Here is an 18,448-nt window from a genome sequence, read left to right as displayed (position 1 = left end):
TCGAAGCCCCGTTGTCGAAGGTCTATTCGAACAGCGGCCGAAGGCAGCCAGCGTTTTACTTCATCATGTCTACATTTAGCGTAAATGTCTAAATCGAAAAACGACATTAAGACAAGCTCAATTATCGCCAAATATGACTGACTGTTTAAAGTCCCCCTAGTAAGTAGCTATTTAAATGCTAAACCTGTCTAGAGCCTTCCGTTTAAGGCGGCTAATAACTAAATCGAAGGCAACTGCATTTCAGGGAGTCAGCCTACGAATTCTCCTCACTTAGTGAAGCTCTGCTTGCTGCGAAGTGTTGCTTCAATGACAGCATAACATGAAGTTCATTGAAATTTAGCATAGCCAGAGTGTTCGACACTGAACCAGTTAGTAACATACAATATTACGCAATGCTGATATCGAAGTACGAAAAATAATTATAAATACGTTACAATAGATCGGAAATCCATTTGTGTGGATGATCTTACAGAATCTGTCTATGTATCTTTAATAGTAAAGTAATTTATTGCCGTTTACTAATCACGTTGGGTAACAATAATCACCGTTATAATAATAGATTGATATATTGTGGAGGAATAGACCGATACGTTCACGATGTCTTACGAAATCGGAAGATGACACGTACAAACTCGATTCAGTCATTCTCTGCGTTACTTGTTTCCTAGTAGCGGCGTTACTTTTCAAAGTATAAGTTCTTAAGAAGATACGCGGGCCAATCGATGTATTGTTTAAAGGTCTGCGCCAGTTAGTACATTAGATACACGTAAGCTGTTGACCTGAAAACAAAGACGACGCTCGTTTATGTCGAAACTGAGAATATAATCGTTCTGCGACGGTTGGTTTCGACACGCGATAGCGTGTTATCATTCGAAAATTAGCTTAGCGTTTTTTTGTTGCTAGATAACTTTGAGCTATACTTATGAGGTTGTCTGAACTGACTGTTTTTCTGTTTTGTTATTAATTGTCAATTGTTGTAGGGTGATTTCTGTCTAAGCATACCTTTGCCTCGCATATAGTTCGTCGACGGACAACTCAATGATAAGTTCGGTGCACCTTCGAAACAGTATGAGGAAACAAATCATGATTAATGGTCTTCACTAATTATCTTTGTTACTTAAGCATTCTAACTTATCTACTGCCGTCTCGTGATATACGAGTATCGCAGCCTACAAATGCATTGACTCTACTTGTGTATACTGCTTATTGAGCAAGGCTATATACACTAGTGTTCATAACAGAAGCGATACCGACCGCAATCGTCAAAACGAAAAAAGCCTTCAACGATACGAAACCTCTGTCACCGGCCTGCTTGTTCTATTCATCTTTGTCAATACGTACCCGTCTCGTATGAGACGTATTTTTTTAGGAATCTATTTGACCATTTATTTCACGCTTGCTCATTTATAGAATGAATGGAGCCAGCCAACTGCTTTCGTCGCCAGAAAGGGCCATCATTTTTATGGCAACAAAGTGGCAAATGCGCATCTGTATCTGTTTCTATGGGTTCATCTACTCGTGTGTACCCCCAACCTGAGGACAGATAGTGCTTTGTCTTACAATGACAACCGCATTGTTTTGATTAGCGTAGCGCTTATCGTTGTGGATGGTAGCGCTTGCAAAAGCGGTGACCGATCGATTTTCTGCAAGTGACGCCATGTTATACCGAAGTTACTGTAAGTTCCATTGATCTTGCCGCTGCTGCGACTACAATTGCAGCATCTATAATATATAGCCATAATACAATTCGGCTTAAATGTAGCATATTGTGAAATACGATGGTTGATGTCGTTGGCCTTTTGATTCTTTTGGCCATCTGCTTCGATCGGCGATGGTCTTCACCTGCCCGTTGAAGTGCCGACTAAATAGTTACTCCATATATTCGTATCAGCTGAACAGCAGCTGTCAACAGGCAGTAACAAAAACAACGCAGGCTTCAGCGTGCAGAACGACGGCTCTCGTAGATATGGTACTAAGTTCCATGTTATTTTTGCCCATTTCTGGTCGAAGTAAGTGCCGTGCGCCGGCTGGTAAATACAGTATGTAGCAGGGCGGTTGGTAAAGGCGACAGCGGCAGTGACCCCGCCGTCAATAACACGGCTGCGCGGGCGCGAGTACAGCTCGAGCTATTATTGCCATAGTTACTGCAACAACTACTAGAACTACTACGGTTACTACTACAGTAGAATCGAAAGCATCGTATCGACGGCCTTTCCGGTAGCAGCCAGGCCGTGCGGCGGTGCCCGTTAGTCCTGGTTGGTAAGCGGTATGTGTGTGCCTGTGTGTGCTTGCAGCTGCTCATGAATCTATTTGTTACCGTATAGCGGTTTATCTTAGTGCTTCGGTACTCTCTGCTCTGGACGCCACGGTATCGATGTCCGCAGAAGATCAACCAGCACAAGTCGCTCCATTCAACAAATAGCAGCTGCGCCCGCAGAAGAAGTTAATGTCTGAGCACAGAGAAGGGGAAAGGAACAATTTCGAGTGCGTGGGTATGTCAGTTCCCGGTATGGCATCAGCAGCGCCTGTTGTTGCGCCGAAAAACATCGCTTCGACAAAATGTTCCGAAGAAACGTCGGCCAAAATAGCGAATTAAATGAACAGTGAGTGCTGTCGCGCTTGACGAACGTAGTCAGATAGTGACTCCGGTCTGCTGAACGTCCCTCCCAATTCAATCGAACAGAGCTGCTACGGCGGCATAGATGAGAGAGCAATCACGCCATCTACCCGCAGCGGTAACTCCTTCTGCACGACGTATCGATGTCTTTACCTCCATAACTTCATCCCGTCTCACGAGAAAGGAGAGCGAGCCCCGAATGTATGAAGGCTGTCCGATTTACGGATTTTGCGCAGTAGTCTAGACGCAATGCTGCACTGCCATTAGTAATTTGGAATTAGTAGTGATAGACTTGAATACAAATGTTTCTCTACGTTTCGAGTTTTACGTCCGATATCGTTGTTGGGCATCATTCGATCAGATAGCTGACTCTCAGCGTTCAAATACCCAGTTTTAAATCTAGACCACAGCGTGTCCTCAGCAGACAAATATTTTACCCACTAAGCTATCATGGGGACAAACGCAAATGCCTACAGCGGCCAGAACGTTCCCCTTTTCGTTCTCCACACTAAAGTTCGATATATGTGGTTGATTCGCCGTAACGCGATGGACAATTGATAATGCGATGAATGTTCTACCGCAAAAATCTCGCCGAAAGTCAAGGGTCAAATCAGGAAATCATAGAACAGAAACAACCAATTGAAAATGTGCGTCCATTCAATAAAACTAAACATTGCCAGTGTTTAGGAAACCGGATAGATATTAGGCAATGGCACAACTGTTTACCATTACCTCAGTTGATTTGTAATTATTAGACGATGTTACAGTTGTCGTTTGTATGCTGACCCGAAATGACACCTGGTACACATGTATGACCTTAATAGATCCAGCAGACCACACGTTTATCTGTAAGCTTTGTGCTTTTTCGAATCACCGTTTTATTTTTGCTGAAATGACTTCTAGCCGTACCACGATAAAGAATATTCTTCTATATCCAGGAGGGGCTTGAGGAGTTAGCAAAAATACATTATTATGCACACTTTTTTAGAAAAATGGTAAATTTTAAATCTTTGCCGAATGTATTTTTCCTTTTTCTAGCTAGTAGTAAAGTGTTTTGTACAAATTACCCTTAACTCTCATTGGAGGATGACTGGAAAGTCGTCAAACAGTTCCTCCTGGTCGCTATAAGCCACACAGCCAAAGCCCTGCAATTTGTAGATCCATTAGCTAGGTGAGCATACTCGTTGTTACAGTTCCGTAGTTATTATTACGTACTCCTGGGTTCATTTTATATTGGTCCATGTTGTTTGCAGCCACATATTTAAAATATTATATTTCGTGTAAAAATATCCTTTTACCGAGAAGGTTAACAGTCGGACACGTATCGACATACATTTCAGGCGCGTACTTTTTGTCAATAAGATCCTATTATCTCTGGAAGAATCTGGGCATCTGGGTTGGCTTAATTAGTGCATAGCTTCTTGGAATTTATCTGACGTTGTTTGAGGATAAGTTTAAATAGACGCTGAATTATTAGGATCCGATCTATATACTTGGCATTATAAGTGTGTTACTGGTATTGCCATGCCGTATGGCAGTACTATTCGTACCGTGGCCATATTATAAACGATACAATTAGATAGAGGATGCAAGCACTGGCATTATCTCAGTTGAGAAATTAAAACTGCAGCGTGAATTATCTTTGATGCTAGTGTAACGTCGATGCCATAGAAATAAAAAAAAAATCGCTAGCAAACAATCTTTTCGACAAAAAAAGCGAGCCTATTCGTCAAAAGCATGTGGGCGCGATTCTTACGGCTGCTTTTATAGTAACGTCCCGTTATTCAGGGCGCGGTTCTTCGCTCGGTAACGTTGCCACTTTAAGCTAGTGCCGTCACGAACGGCCAAAGAGCTTTGTCAGCTTGAAACCTCACCTAAAAGAGAGATACCTGCTAAGTTTAGCCCGTGATAGCGGGTTGATACCTTAAAAAATGTGCATATCTTCAAGTCGATGAAACAAACCATTTCAGTTAGAACTTTTCAGTTCTATAAATGATTTAATATTTGGAACGTTTTACTATTGATTCTATTTCGACGTAGATGTTTCGGTAACTGCAAACGCAGCTATCGGAATAAGACCATTCAAAGGTAAGTAGTAGGTTTTTGAAATATTAATATTCGTAATAATTGTACTACTGTGAAGTTGCTCGAGCACTATAGTTTTATCCATTTATTTCTACTGACAGTTAATCTCTTAGACAGAAGGGAGATACCAACTATCGATGATGTTAGCTCATATGAAAGTTTGTTGTGTGTTATAATGCCATATTGTCTATTTCTTGTAGATTTTGATGGCAGCAGCAACGTCAGACAGGCGCTCGTCTTTGAACCAATCGATTTTATAAATAGGCAGAGAATTACTTAGTAATTGGTAAATACAGAACGTTAGTACTTCGAATTCCACTGAGTCAATCAGTTACACACGTAGTTGTATCTACCGTCAAAAATCTGCCTAGGTACTATCTTTAAGCATCTTTTTATTGTAATACAGTTGTATTTCTTGCTAATCAGCGCTCGCATTTACGATTTTTTATGCACGAAAATTTTTCGAAGTTGTGCCTGTCTCATTTATGAAACACCGTATGGCCAGGCTTGAGGGCATGACTTTAACGAGCTGACAAGGATACCAGTGCCTTAAGGGGGCCAATTTTTGTTGTTTAGCTTGTTACTATAACGTTTCTCATCTTTCTAATCGGTGGGCTTTGCATGTACTCTTCCTATAAGACACTAATATGTATTTGTGAATCCATATAGCGCAGATGAAGCTGCTGCCGTTATTAGCACAGAAGGCTTCTCACTCTGTTCGACGACATCAAATTGCGTGTGCAGAAAAAATGTAAGCACTTACACAGGAGAGGCTACGGATTCCAAAGCACCCAAACTATTATCACTATTGAAAATACGCTTTATTCATCATTTTACTTGTATAGTGAGCCTAACTCATGTCTACGGTGGTTCAAGGAAGTGCCCGAAGAGCGGCAGAAATTTTTCTGGTCCATCACGAGATTCTCAACGCTTCGTTGGCTGAAGGATTTCCAGTCGGACGTCAAGACGTTCTTTGTCGACGGCAGGAGGAACTCGTGACGCTAAACAGAGACGTCACTGTTCATAATCTCCTGTTTCCTTTTTTTGCAGTACCAAATGGAAACAGCCTTAACAAAACTGAATCGTACGCCAGCCGTCGCCATAAACAAGCCTACGACCAGCAAATCTCAAGTAGCTCTGGAAAAGAGAACTGTATTCTTCTGTGTATTATAGATCTTATGGAGCATACGTCGAGCGCGTTTGATGTTGCTGCTGCTGCTGCTGCTGCCGCTGTTTACGCCACAGCTGTCGTTCTAGCTATCGTACTTGAGCACGGTTATGATCGTTGATGTCATAAGGAAGATAACATAGGCTGACCGCATTGTCGTAGGCAAGTGGATGAAAAAGGACCTAACTATAATGCTTTCGATTGTCGTTGGTAGACGACGGCGGACACTCGGGGGCTTAGGGGAGCAGCCACTGTTCTACTGAATCGTGCCCATTTAAAGCAAAAAACAATAATAATTAGCCCTCCGCTAGCTATTAGGAATATTACTAGTATTAGCAGTAATAGTATAAGTGCAGCTGGCTATTAAAGAAACAGAAGTAGTGAAAGTAGAAAAAGCTGTTACCTGTAATCGTCTTCATTGTATGTGCGTACATACTAAACTTGCAGTAAAACAATTAAAGCGCGGGAGAAGATGGAAAGTACAACGCTAGTTGAAGAATAGCTTTATAGATATTACTATAGATTTGATAATACCCGTACCTTTTTGCACGTAAGTCTACCAATGCCAGCCTCACATGTCGTAAGAGGTCGACATTGATGAACGTGAATGTGTTGTATTCCTGCCGTAACTCACGCAACAGACAACGAAAACTGTGAAGCCAAACAAGCAGATTAGAATCAACTACTTTGTTACCTCTGCACAATCAAATCTGTTTATACTGCCCATTTCGTATTTGTTATATGTTCGTCTGTATAGCTATGGTATGTTAACGGTTAATGAAGAAGAAAAACACGTGTTCAGCTAGAACAGCGCTCGTACGGTCTATGTTATCTCACTGGTAGGACAACGATTCGGTTTATTTCATTCACACTCTCCTAAAGATTGGAAGTTGAAAATTTAACTAGATCTTCGTTTTTTTTCCTATGTGTATCTCCTGTACTAAATACTAACGCATACTGCTGCTGAAAACCGCTGAGGTAGGCCACGTTAGGCTGTGTTATGCCGAAAGCGTTTGCCTGAAACGGTAACTCTTACTTAGTCAGTGACTTTGCAGCGCGGCTACTATCGCAACTTCTACTGCAGCTGCTGCCGTCCAATATGAATGACAACTAAATATCCATCATTCCGTTTCACTCGCTGTTATGCCAATAGCCGACTGATACGTCGGTCAGGAATCACAGAATTCTCGACGACTCGCCCACGTCGTCTGCTCGATAGTGTCTATTCGACGCGTCATTTACAAAGGCGACAGGACACCTTTGGCGGTCCTGGCTCATTAATCTCACCATAAAACATTGTATTATACCTTCCCTGCAGCAATTACCGTCGATCGTTCGTGCTCCTATATTTTGGAACAGATTTGTACTCAGCTGGTTTTGGAACTGAGTCGTCCAGGTCCGTTCACTTAGCTATGGGGTGATAAGATACTCTATGTCGTACGTCGCAAGAGATTTAGTACAATAAAGCAGCGACTTCTCTTTCGATCAAACATCGATGCTAATGAACAATCTATCTAAAAGTAAGATGATCTAAATAGGATCTGAAACAAGAAAAGATTTATTTGTTCGGTTACTGCGATAGCTTTGGTTAGAATCCATCTTTTTGGTTTTCCACTGGCCCATTAAAGTCGTTCGCTATTTATACTGATAGTAATAAAAATATCTTTTAGCGGAATTATGAGTTACGAAGTAATCGATGCGAAAATTTCTACTTTTGTAAAGTACCAGTCAATAGGTTTCTGGATATCTAAAATACGAAATTGTGTAATGTTCATTGCTAACCGTGTTTAGAAGGCTCCACAATGACTCACGATGGTTTGAAGGCGTTTAGGCGTCTTACGTCGCGCTTTGATAACGTTGACTCACTAACTACGACTTCGGTATGTGTACACGGGTATATATATGCGCCCAACGTAATCCATCAAGCCATAGCAAGAGCTCTAGACTCACCGTTTTCCATCCGCAAATAAGGCCCCCTGGCTCTGTTGCTAGACACAAGCTGAACGAGAGATAAATCAGCATAACCTGCTTAATAGTAGTATAAATTAGTTTAATTTTTCAGACATATGAATTATGTCTTTGAGTGATTTGGATTGAGTAAAACGTATTTGTGGCATCGTTTTTTATGATACGATTATGTATCAAAAGCCTACGTATTCAATAGAAAATTAAGAAAGCAAATACCTGACTAGGCAGATCCGTATTTAACTGTTCAGGTTAATTATGTGGGTTTTGTATGTTGTGGAGTCGGTGAACTATCGCTCCTAAATAAACGAGCTAGGAGTCAAATCGCGTAGCGAAACGGGCTTTTTCGTATCGAACACTATTTCAGCTACACGAATTCCGTGCTGCTTTTGATCATTTGCTTGCCGATCTGGCACCAGAACAGCAAGTCATAAGTGGAATCCGCTACATCCATAGTTTCTCTTAACATCTGTGCGCGCATAAATATTAGGATCGTTGATCTGTCGCCTTACGCATTGTAGCTCACGCATGCCGCTTATGTCTTGCAATCCGTAGCCCGTTTACTCCGGGCTGATGTGAACGATCAGCAAATGGCGGTCTGCATTGCCGCCTCTACCATAAACACCATCATGCTGCCCTGTTCGTATTTTTATCTGCGTCTTTAGCTGCGCCGTATGACTGCAGTTACGCACTATCCAGTAGTATCTTGGAGCGATTTTAGTGTGTCACTGGGACTTCGGGCAGAGTTCGACATCGCAATAGATCCTTTCCCGGGAATTGCCGCTTGCTTCCGCGATAGACATCGGTCAGTGTAACTGATCGCCATTTTGCTACAGCATGTAGTATTGTATGGTAAACGTTGATATTTTTTGTAAAGGTTTTCAGCGCAATATGAAAGCTTGCGGCGGTTTTGAAATCATCATATTGCTTCCCTAGTAGTCTGATTGGCATAGCTTTCTGTGTTCGAGCAATAGCTAGTCTCCAGCTTTGGTTCCTGCGTTTTTCATCCTGAAAGTGAAATCATTGGATACCACCAAACATGTATCAAGCATAAATGCACCACAGTGTGCGGACCAACGTCAGTATATGAGCCGCCTTTAAGATATATTTATTCCCATGCAACGTTGGTGGGCAGCGCAATCCGGGGCCTTTCGGTCAGGCCACAGAGTACGATTCATACCGGCCTATGTTGTGTGGTGTTCTTCGCCTCGTTTTAACGTCGCGGCAACAACAACAACAGCAGCAGCAGCAGCGTGAACGGAAGTGCATAGTTCCATTTTTGGCTGTGGATCTCGTTTTATTGCTGCCGGCAGCACTAACGCGCGGTGCTAAGACGTTGCCGGCTAGTCCTTGTTGTTTTTCTATATCCCCTTGGGCGTCAGTTTCATCTGGCATTGCCTTCACTCTGTGTTCAGATGCTGTCACTGTTGCTGTCATGCATCATCTTCGTCAACACCATACTTAAGAAGAAAAAGCGTGCATAATGATTAATTTTTGATTTCATCGATCGGCACTGTGTCATATCGAATACTGACGGGCACGATGAGCAAAGTTTGACTGGACCGCCTTGTGGCCAATGTGTCTCTAGCATCATATACAGGCGTACCGTACTTTGACTATCTTTATCGCCGAGACTATATGCATTGTCTTAGAGTGGATCGATCGATGCTTTGTTCTGCTCTACCAAACACACCGGACTGGAAATGGCTCGCGGCATTTATGCGTTGCTATTGGATAGGCAGCAGTGGAATATGCACGAGACATTAGCGTGGGCGCCTAACGCTAGCGCTAAAACGGACGTCGGTCAGTGATGACTTACCTCAATGATGTACCCCCTTATTGCAGTGCACCGAACAGGTTAACCGACAGACACACAGGTCACAGTAGAAGTATTCTTCCTCGCTTCGTCGTCAAAATTTTCGCCGGTGCTGCTAATATTGACAATGCGATGCCACTTGATCCCTCATGGTCAAGACTTTGGGCTTTTATGATCGATCAACGAAGCAGTCTGAAGGATGGTAGGGAAAAATTATGACTGAAAGAAAGAGAGCGTGCAGGGAACACAACGTTAGGGACTATTGCCTTCAAATTCTGATGAGGGTTTTGACACTGTTACTGGAGGTGTTGGGCGAGAAGGTGAGAGATGTGAACTTATAACTTTCTGACTGAACGTTTTCAAGCGAGGTATTGTATTCGTCGGTGGTGCACAGGTCGAAACATTCCGTAACATCTCAATTTTGTGTTTTTTTTTGTCGCAAATAAATCTATTTTGTTGATTTATATTCAGAAAACAACATTTCTTGATAAAATAAAAAGACACTATACTTGATGCTATGCAACAAATAGTCACGAAGATGGTCAGTTGCCAACCTGAATTAAATACTCTTCCAGATAAAAGGGTTGCATTTGAAGAAATAAGGTGCCTTTGGCGTCGGGGCTAGCGCCATAAGTAATACTGCACTTAGTGCTAACGGACGGTTCCACTTGATCCTACCGACGTTTGACGATTATATAGCTAACTTACGAATGTTGGTCGCTGACCCACGCCGATCGCCGTTGTGTTTGTATATGCGCTAAAATGGAGAGTTAACTTTCATGGTCGATGGCAAATGTTAGAGAAATATTGCAATGCCCTTCTCTTTTTACCAGTCCCCAGTACAGTTTATAAGCACAGAATCCTGTATTTCTGTTTTTATCAACTGGATCTACTTGGAACTCATGTATTCTGCCTGAATGGACTCGGATTTATTATTGTCCCAATTTTACCTGAAGTCAGCTCATTTCTGCGGTCTTCGTTGCTTCAACCTAGTTCAAGTACTGGTGCTAGATTACGCGGGATTTTATAAAGTCTTTTTGCAACCTCTCGAGTGTTATCCGATTATCCCAGGCACGCTGACCCGTCAAAGACTCAACAGAACTTCATCATCCGTTCATCGGCTGGGCGTTTTCTCGATACTGAGACGGTGGTCAAGATTAAACCACATTGCCAGTTCCTGCTAGGACCCAGAACTGGCATAAGCCAAATGATATAGCTGATGCAAAAAAAAAGTTACTAACACAAATTATTAATTAGCAGTTATTAGACGCTCTTAATCATCGTAGTAGAATTTACGCACAACATATTTGTACACGCGTCGCTGTTGTCACTAAGGATGACGACAGGAATCATCACGATGATAATTACGACGAGATAAAGCTCCGTGAAAACATGAAGCGTTCGGCTTCCCTCTAGCCTGGGTAAACAAACAGCGCCCTTGACAACAGGCTCAGGTCACCTAGTCAGCTTGTCGTATATATGGAAGGTAACTGCAAGGGTAAACACGATCTCATGGACAGACGATGGATGGTGTCCAACGAGCGAAAGAAAGTGGTGGGCGAGGGGCGAGCTATGGCTGTAAAGAATAAGCCCGTGAACTCGGACGATAGGCATGGGTGCTCAGTAACTTGTCAACTGTTAAAGATGTTCTGGTATCCCGGTGACTGCCTATAAAAAAACACGTTTTGTGTGCACTACAAGTGGGTTATAAGCACTAGGAAACAGTACAGAAAAAAAGCTAAATTAAGCAAAACGAGATTTTGTACTTTCATATCCTAAGAAACTAACAGCGTCCTTTGGCCAGGTGAATATGGAGCAGGCTGATCGCTTTATATCGAGTGTACTCAACATAAAATCGGCAACGATTTAAGGTCTATATGCAAACTGTCGGCTGCAATCTTCAGTTTGACGTAAAGGTTTTCGTATTGTTTTTTATAGCAACGATTATTTACCGTGTGCCACATTGCGGCACCTTCTCAATACAGGACTGCCTGAAGATAATAAAAACCAATTAAAATATAGCCCCCTGTATATAATTAGAGGTAGCTGCTTTGAGCTAACATTGCTGCTATAAAATATGGCAAATCTAGTTAGAAATGACAAACCAATACCAACTGGTAAAGTTAAGTAATGCCCCATAGAACTTTTCCCATTGATATTACTGGCAGAACAAATAGATTATCGTTCGACACATATCAAACGGAACAAAAATAGCTATTTCGTTCCTTTGTTTACTGAGTAGAATATTTCAATTGGAAGATCTACGAATCATAATAGCCCATCATTTATGCTATAAATAATGGGGTATTATCGTTGTCCACCATTGTTTCCCTGTTTGCGACTGAAGCGTTGTCTTACGGTCAATTTTCGTGCTGCACAGAGGAGCCTACTGCTGGTGCCTATGCATTTTTGTCGTTATTATCGCGGCATATTTTACGAATAGATAAATATAAAAATCGAACGTGCGCAGCTCAGAAGAACTTTACAGTATCGGTAATAACGATTCAGCTGTTTGTCGGAACTGCATTGACAGCTGATGTACGACATTTTTGATTTAGGCCATTTTGTGTCATTGCTCTGGCTTTGTATTACTTTCTCGCTGCTGTGTCTGGTTGACTGTCTGCGTATGGGTACACGAATGTGCAGAAAACGCGTCCCAGCAGTCGATCGAACAGCTGAATACGAAAAACAAGGGTCAGAGATGACGACAATCGTGAGGAAACAAAGTGGAACATTTACCACAGAAGAGGGACGCGAGCTCCGTTCGCTTTTGAGCGACGTCGACAAGAAAGGTGCCAGCCACCTGCTGCTTTGATGCGGGCGTCTATGTAGCTTCTTTTTGGCAGCTCGGTGTTCCACTGTATCTTGCGTTTAGGCTACTTTTGACTAATACGTGTTTGATTTCGAACGTGTTGCCACAAGAACTGGTCACTTCCTACAGCCCATTTCAGGGTTACTTCTTCTTGTATTGTGCGCTATTGTGGTATGGTTCAAATACCGCAGTCCTGCGAAATATTGGGTACGAATAGTGATCGTAATAGAGCTGACGGCCGTCTAGCTGGTTTGTCCTTTTTCGATATACAGGCCGATGCCCGATTCACATTTGCTTAGCAAATATTGCATTTATTTTTCTTTCGATCTACGTTCGTTGAACGCGGCCATTGTCATGATCTATCTATACGTAACCGTATATCATGCTTTACATCCCTAAGCCATGGGGGTTCCAAGTGCATCTACACGCGGATTCGAAACTAGACCACCCCTACGTTTAGTAGACGAATATGTTATCCGCTACACAGTTGTCGAGGGCCACCATCATCTGTCTAGCCAGTAATAAGCAGTGGTTCAAGATTGTAGACGAGGCAGGTAAATTCGCCAAAGAGCTTTGCCGAGAAGTCGCCGGGACTTGGTTTTAGTACTGCCATTATAGAACGTGTTAAACTTCAACATTTTTTGGGAAACTATATTGAGTTGTGCGCGTCAGTGAAACGTTCAAACTAGTATACCAGTTTAGATATCTGCTAAAAAAAAGAAACAACAACAAAGGAAATATGTGTTTGAACATACGTTTTTTTTTTTTTCATTAATTGCCGAAATAGCACGTAAAATGAGACCCAATTTTCACCGGTGGTTCCAGCGTACAACTTCTGCCTGGCTTTCGTTTATTGCTAGTGGCCGTGTGCAGTGGTTCAGTAGTTAGACCGCCATATTTTTGCTCTCGTATCCGCCCTCTTCCATAACATTCTGACTGAGTCAATCCCGTACCAGCGTCGCTATGCGAACGCTCATATTAAAAACGTCTCGTTATGCGTTAAATTAGAAAGTCGCTATACGTTGCACGGACAATCTAAGTACATCGGCAAGGTATCGCTAATGAAATACTATTACCAAAATACTGATAGTAAAACATGGCATACATGCTAGCTAAAGGAGCATTGAAGTCAAGCTGACAGCTGACTGAAATGTTCGAATGAGGTGTCCAAGTCATCGACACCATTTTGTTGTTGTTCCCAGTACTCTGAACGTAAATTACGTACGTCTAGATATTGCATGTAAAGCTATTTAAGACCTGTGTAATAACACCTATATTCGTGGCAGAGAGCCCTCATAACCTAACTGGATCATCTTGGGTGCATTTTGAAATCAGAGATTAAAATGTACACGTGACAATAATACTTCTATGGTAAACTAGTTATATTAGACGGACATTAATACGCGTATTAGAAAGCATTCTTATAAAAAGGCACAGTAAGGAACTCAATCTACTAAGTAGGTCTAACGCGTCTTCTGGAGTCTGGCAGGCATCACCAGCAGGAATGATTCTGTTGGCAGAAGTGCTCTCAGCTATAATATTTATTTAGTCGGAACTTGTTTACGTTACGTCATTCTGAATAATTAAAAAGAGCTTTAAACTTGGTATAATATAAAACGACTTTTAGATATTAAACTAAGCATAAGCTTCGACCTTTAAAACTAGCTGTCTTTGTTTGATTTCCGACAAACTCTTCACTTGGCACAAGGTTTAATAAAATACAAGTACTTAGTAAAATAATGAGAACGAATTATCACGCCGAGAAGCTTGTATGCATCAACTCGGTGTCTGTTTGTACACCCACCAACCGCTCCTGATGGCTCCTAGCGTAAAACGAAAAGCGTCTACGCGCAGTTTCGAACCTAGCCCATCTCACACGTCTTTGAGTTCAGCAGGCAAACACGCTAGCAATGTATCATCGAAAAAAAACACTAACGGTGCCTATTGCTATTAATGTGTCCTCTTTTCTTCAGGCGCGAAGAGGCAGCACAAGATGACAGTCGGCTTCCAGTTTCGGCTATCCCTTCAGCTACTTATGGAGACCCTTAACGCGACGACGCCTCATTATGTGCGATGCATTAAGCCGAACGATGATAAAAGCGCCTTCGTCTTTGATGTTCATCGAGCAACGCAGCAGCTTCGCGCCTGCGGCGTTCTCGAGACCGTACGAATTTCGGCAGCCGGATTCCCATCACGCTGGACATATGCTGAGTTCATGCAAAGGTAAAAACGAAAATATAACTTATCTGTGAACTGTAAGTATTAATTATATGCGCATGCTATCTTGCTCTGCAGTTGACAGTTAACCGAACCAATTATGCGCCTTTAGACTAAGAGCTACTGCCGTTTGGTGTGCACTTCCCCGATACAAGTGCACCCTATTTAGAATAGGTCGCATGTATCATAGCTACTAGGCTTATACAAATCTATGGTGCCCTATTAATGCGCCTAGAAAAGTATAGGTTGAACAATACGCAACCTAACACTCTAAATCTTCTCGATATCTTGCAGATACCGAATGCTGGCAACGGTTAAAACACTTAAAAATAACGTCGACCAGAAAGAAAATTGCGCTAAAATTCTCGAACTCGTACTTAAGGATCCAGATAAATTTCAATTTGGCAAAACCAAAATCTTTTTCCGCGCAGGCCAAGTTGCCTACATGGAGAAATTACGAAACGATAAACTCAATCAGGCAGCTGTTATGATCCAGAAGGTGATCCAGGGCTTTGTCTATCGACGAAAATACCTCCGTATTGTTAAAGCCGTTTACGGGATCCAACGATATGGACGCGGTGTCCTCGCACGCAGAAAGGCCCAGACACTACGAGAGACGACTGCGGTGACGAAGATCCAAATGGCAGTACGGGGCTTCTTGGCCAGGCGAAAGTACCAAAAAATCAAAAAGCTTACATTACAGCTACAGTGCCTGGCTCGCGGTTATCTGGCCCGAAAACGTTGCGAGGCTGTTCGGCGCGATCGTGCAGCTGTCGTTATACAGACTCAGGTACGCGGTTTCTTGGAGAGACGTCGATTTGTGCGTTCAATGCGTAAGGTTGTACTGTGCCAAGCTGCAGTTCGACGATTCCTCGCCAAGAAGCTGCGTAAGAAAATGAAGGAAGAAGAGAAGAAGGTCGAACACTGGAAGACGCAGTATAAGGGACTTGAGAATAAGATTATCACGCAGAAACAGGAGATGATCGATCTAGCAAAGGCTAGAGACGAGGCCCGTAACAAACTGGCAACCGTCGAAAACCAATGGAAGGACAAGGTCCGAACACTTGAAGAGCTTCTCAAGGTTGCCAATGACAGGAATCGAGAGTACGAAGAGAGGATGACCGCCCTCAACGAGGCGCTGGAAATCTCACGAAAGGAAAAGCTGGATGCGAAAGAAAAAATTCAGGTCAGTAGGCTTCTGGTTTCGCGTTCGTGCTGATGGAAATTTTCCTATAAATAGATTAAGAACTCGAGTCCTATAATATGATGTAGTTTGTTTATTTATTCAGTGCACATATAAGTCGACGACAAACCAAGTTTTCCAGAAAGTGAGTTCTTACTGCTTCCACTAATTCTTCGCAGGTATTAAGCTGTGAAATTGAACAACTAAAATCACCTGCAAAGGAGATTCCCGTGACCGTAAAGGAGTCTATAGTTGCGCAGCTGGTCCTTGACCCGCCACATAATGTTCCGAGTATCGATGGTGTTGCTAATAGGTGGGCTAACGAAAAGAAACTGCTGGTGAAAGAGCTAGAGGAGCTCAAAACTGATTATCAGCGGTGGGTTTTCTTAAATTCTATTAATTTGTATATTGCTTAATAACTATAATTGCGTATGCTCGTCTTTTACATTTGCTGCTATTGATCCGAATTTTTGTAAACATTTTTACTTTGTTTCGGTAGTCGTTCACTTTATAGCTACATTAAATGTTTTTGAACATATTATTGCTCGTTACGAGCATCTAAATAAGTGGGATTATGTTATACGTTCGGTTGGATTGTAATCCTATGCGTCTTGCGCAGGAACACCGCTTGGACTTTACATATTAAGACCGTGGATTAACTGACTTTTTGAAGGTGGCTTGAACAACTAAATAGCGCATTCAGCCAAAGGGCATACCGATTCCAAGATAACTACTAGTTTCTGATTTGTTGTGTGCGTATTTTTTTTCGAAGTATTTCACCTAATAAACAACTAATTTAATATACTTTGCTTCTCTTTTAAATATGCAACTGATCATGGTAGTTAGAACCTGTCAAGTGCGATGATACGTATCGTCTTGGCGTTCGGGTACACTATGGGTATGATAAAAATAAGATCGGTGGGTTTGTATAGATCAGTCGACAGTGTTGGAATTAAGTCACGCTATCACGGCTTCGTCGTAGCGTTAGAACGGGCAAAGGAATCAGAGCGACGAGTATATTGATTGGAAAGAGTGAACACCCAGAAATATAATAATATCTAAGTTATATTATTTTCTTACTGACTCTTTATGGATACGAATGCGATTTTTTCGTGTGCGCGTGTACAACGCTTTCTATGTATTTCTCACGCTAGACGTGGATACAAACTATGGCATGGCTCACTGATGGGTATGCCAACAATATTAAAATGTCTCATTTCTTTTTACACGGTTCGAAGGTGCGTGGCATACATTTAAAAAGTTGGCGAATGATGACGCGCCTTAACGTGTCATTAAGGCGTCTATAACTTTATGGACTGATATGCTCCTTCCCCCTTACTGACATTGTAAGGTATTATCGCTCTGTGACGGTAGAAACGAATATTTCATATGGATCGAGTATCAAGATAAGACTTTGTCCAAATGACCTACATACAACACAAGCGTTTAATTCTAGGAACGCCTTACGCTTTCGTTACCTCAGATCGTCGCCTATAGTAACGTGTGTGTATATACGAATGTTACCGTCATTCTGAAGGCAAAGATCGGTGACTTTCGATTTATGTTTCCATAGTAATAATAAAAAAAATGGTCTTCATTTAAACTATTTTATAAAACATCACTACGTTACACACGCATTATATGCTACTATTCATATTTATACCCTTTATTTGACCAACCGTTAGAGTCGGCTCCCCGTAGAGGGCTCCGTATTTGGTATTAGCGTGCTCCACATTAGATTAAGTGCTCGACGGTTCGACGTTGATCAGCCGCTTTCAGTTCATCTATGGTAACTTTTGCAATCCGCTCAGAGCCGTTTTGCCGGTTGTGTAGATCACGCCGTTCGAAGTTTGTGTAACTCGGCCTGCCGATCGCTGTAAACCTCGCTTCCTATAACTTTATTTTGGACTGGCTGTTCACAATATCACAACGTAAATAGTAGAACACTCACTATCAAATGATGAAGACGGTTATATTATTATTTATATATTTATAGGTATTTATTACTCATTAGAATCGAGCGGATTTTCCGTCAAAAGGAACGGCTGCGTGAAAGAATATAGGTAGCAGGCGGTGGCGCCAATCGCTTCTCGTCACTCTGTCATTGTGTGCTTATGAAAGCCGTACATTTTCAGAAACAAGTATCGACCGATATTGTTTTTCTCTCCGTTTGTACAAACGCAAGTAAAACTATTTCTCGCAATGTCATTTCCAAAATGGCGGTTCGTCGCCAAGGCATTATCGTGAACCGTTGAATTTTACCAACATATTTCATAAGAAAATGGCATTATTCATAGTTTACTTCATAATAATACATTGACAAGCTATTAGTTAAGCCGTAATTTACCAATGCATGTCGGCGCCTGTAGGGCGGAGAGGTAGAGGGTATGTCGAAAACGGGTCTAACGATTATGTGTCTTCTTTTGGTATTTAGTTTGCCGTAGCAAATACGGGGCCGAAATACCGTAGGTAAACACATTGTATGTATTGCACTCTAGTTACCTATACGAATTCCTGTCAAAAACAAATTTACGAGGCATGTGAAACAGTTGCGGATCCCTCGAGGTGCAAGTAAAAGAAAAACA

At 42.0% G+C, this 18,448-nt stretch overlaps 1 protein-coding gene and 1 long non-coding RNA gene across 2 annotated transcripts in view; one reads left to right on the top strand and one right to left on the bottom strand.

Moving 5' to 3' along the window:
* Positions 1 to 18,448, top strand: part of didum (dilute class unconventional myosin) — a 29,930-nt gene that overhangs the window by 2,815 nt on the left and 8,667 nt on the right. The window contains exons 2-4 of the mRNA XM_022808287.2: positions 14,437 to 14,686; positions 14,975 to 15,866; positions 16,043 to 16,239. Of these exons, the coding sequence (XP_022664022.1) occupies positions 14,437 to 14,686; positions 14,975 to 15,866; positions 16,043 to 16,239 (1,339 nt within the window). The remainder of the gene's footprint in view (positions 1 to 14,436; positions 14,687 to 14,974; positions 15,867 to 16,042; positions 16,240 to 18,448) is intronic.
* On the bottom strand, positions 484 to 11,152 carry LOC147755324 (uncharacterized). Its single transcript, XR_015329215.1, has 9 exons — positions 10,602 to 11,152; positions 9,655 to 9,870; positions 8,055 to 9,295; positions 6,823 to 7,869; positions 6,411 to 6,521; positions 4,374 to 4,491; positions 3,685 to 3,762; positions 1,003 to 1,056; positions 484 to 779 (listed from the first exon to the last, which is right to left on the bottom strand). It is a non-coding gene; the product is annotated as an uncharacterized LOC147755324 (long non-coding RNA).

Source organism: Varroa destructor, unplaced genomic scaffold (assembly GCF_002443255.2).
Source record: "Varroa destructor unplaced genomic scaffold, Vdes_3.0 BEIS01000005.1, whole genome shotgun sequence".
NCBI classification, from domain to species: domain Eukaryota; kingdom Metazoa; phylum Arthropoda; class Arachnida; order Mesostigmata; family Varroidae; genus Varroa; species Varroa destructor.
Note: the sequence above shows the minus strand (reverse complement) of the source record. Positions and strands in the feature narration are given on the sequence as shown.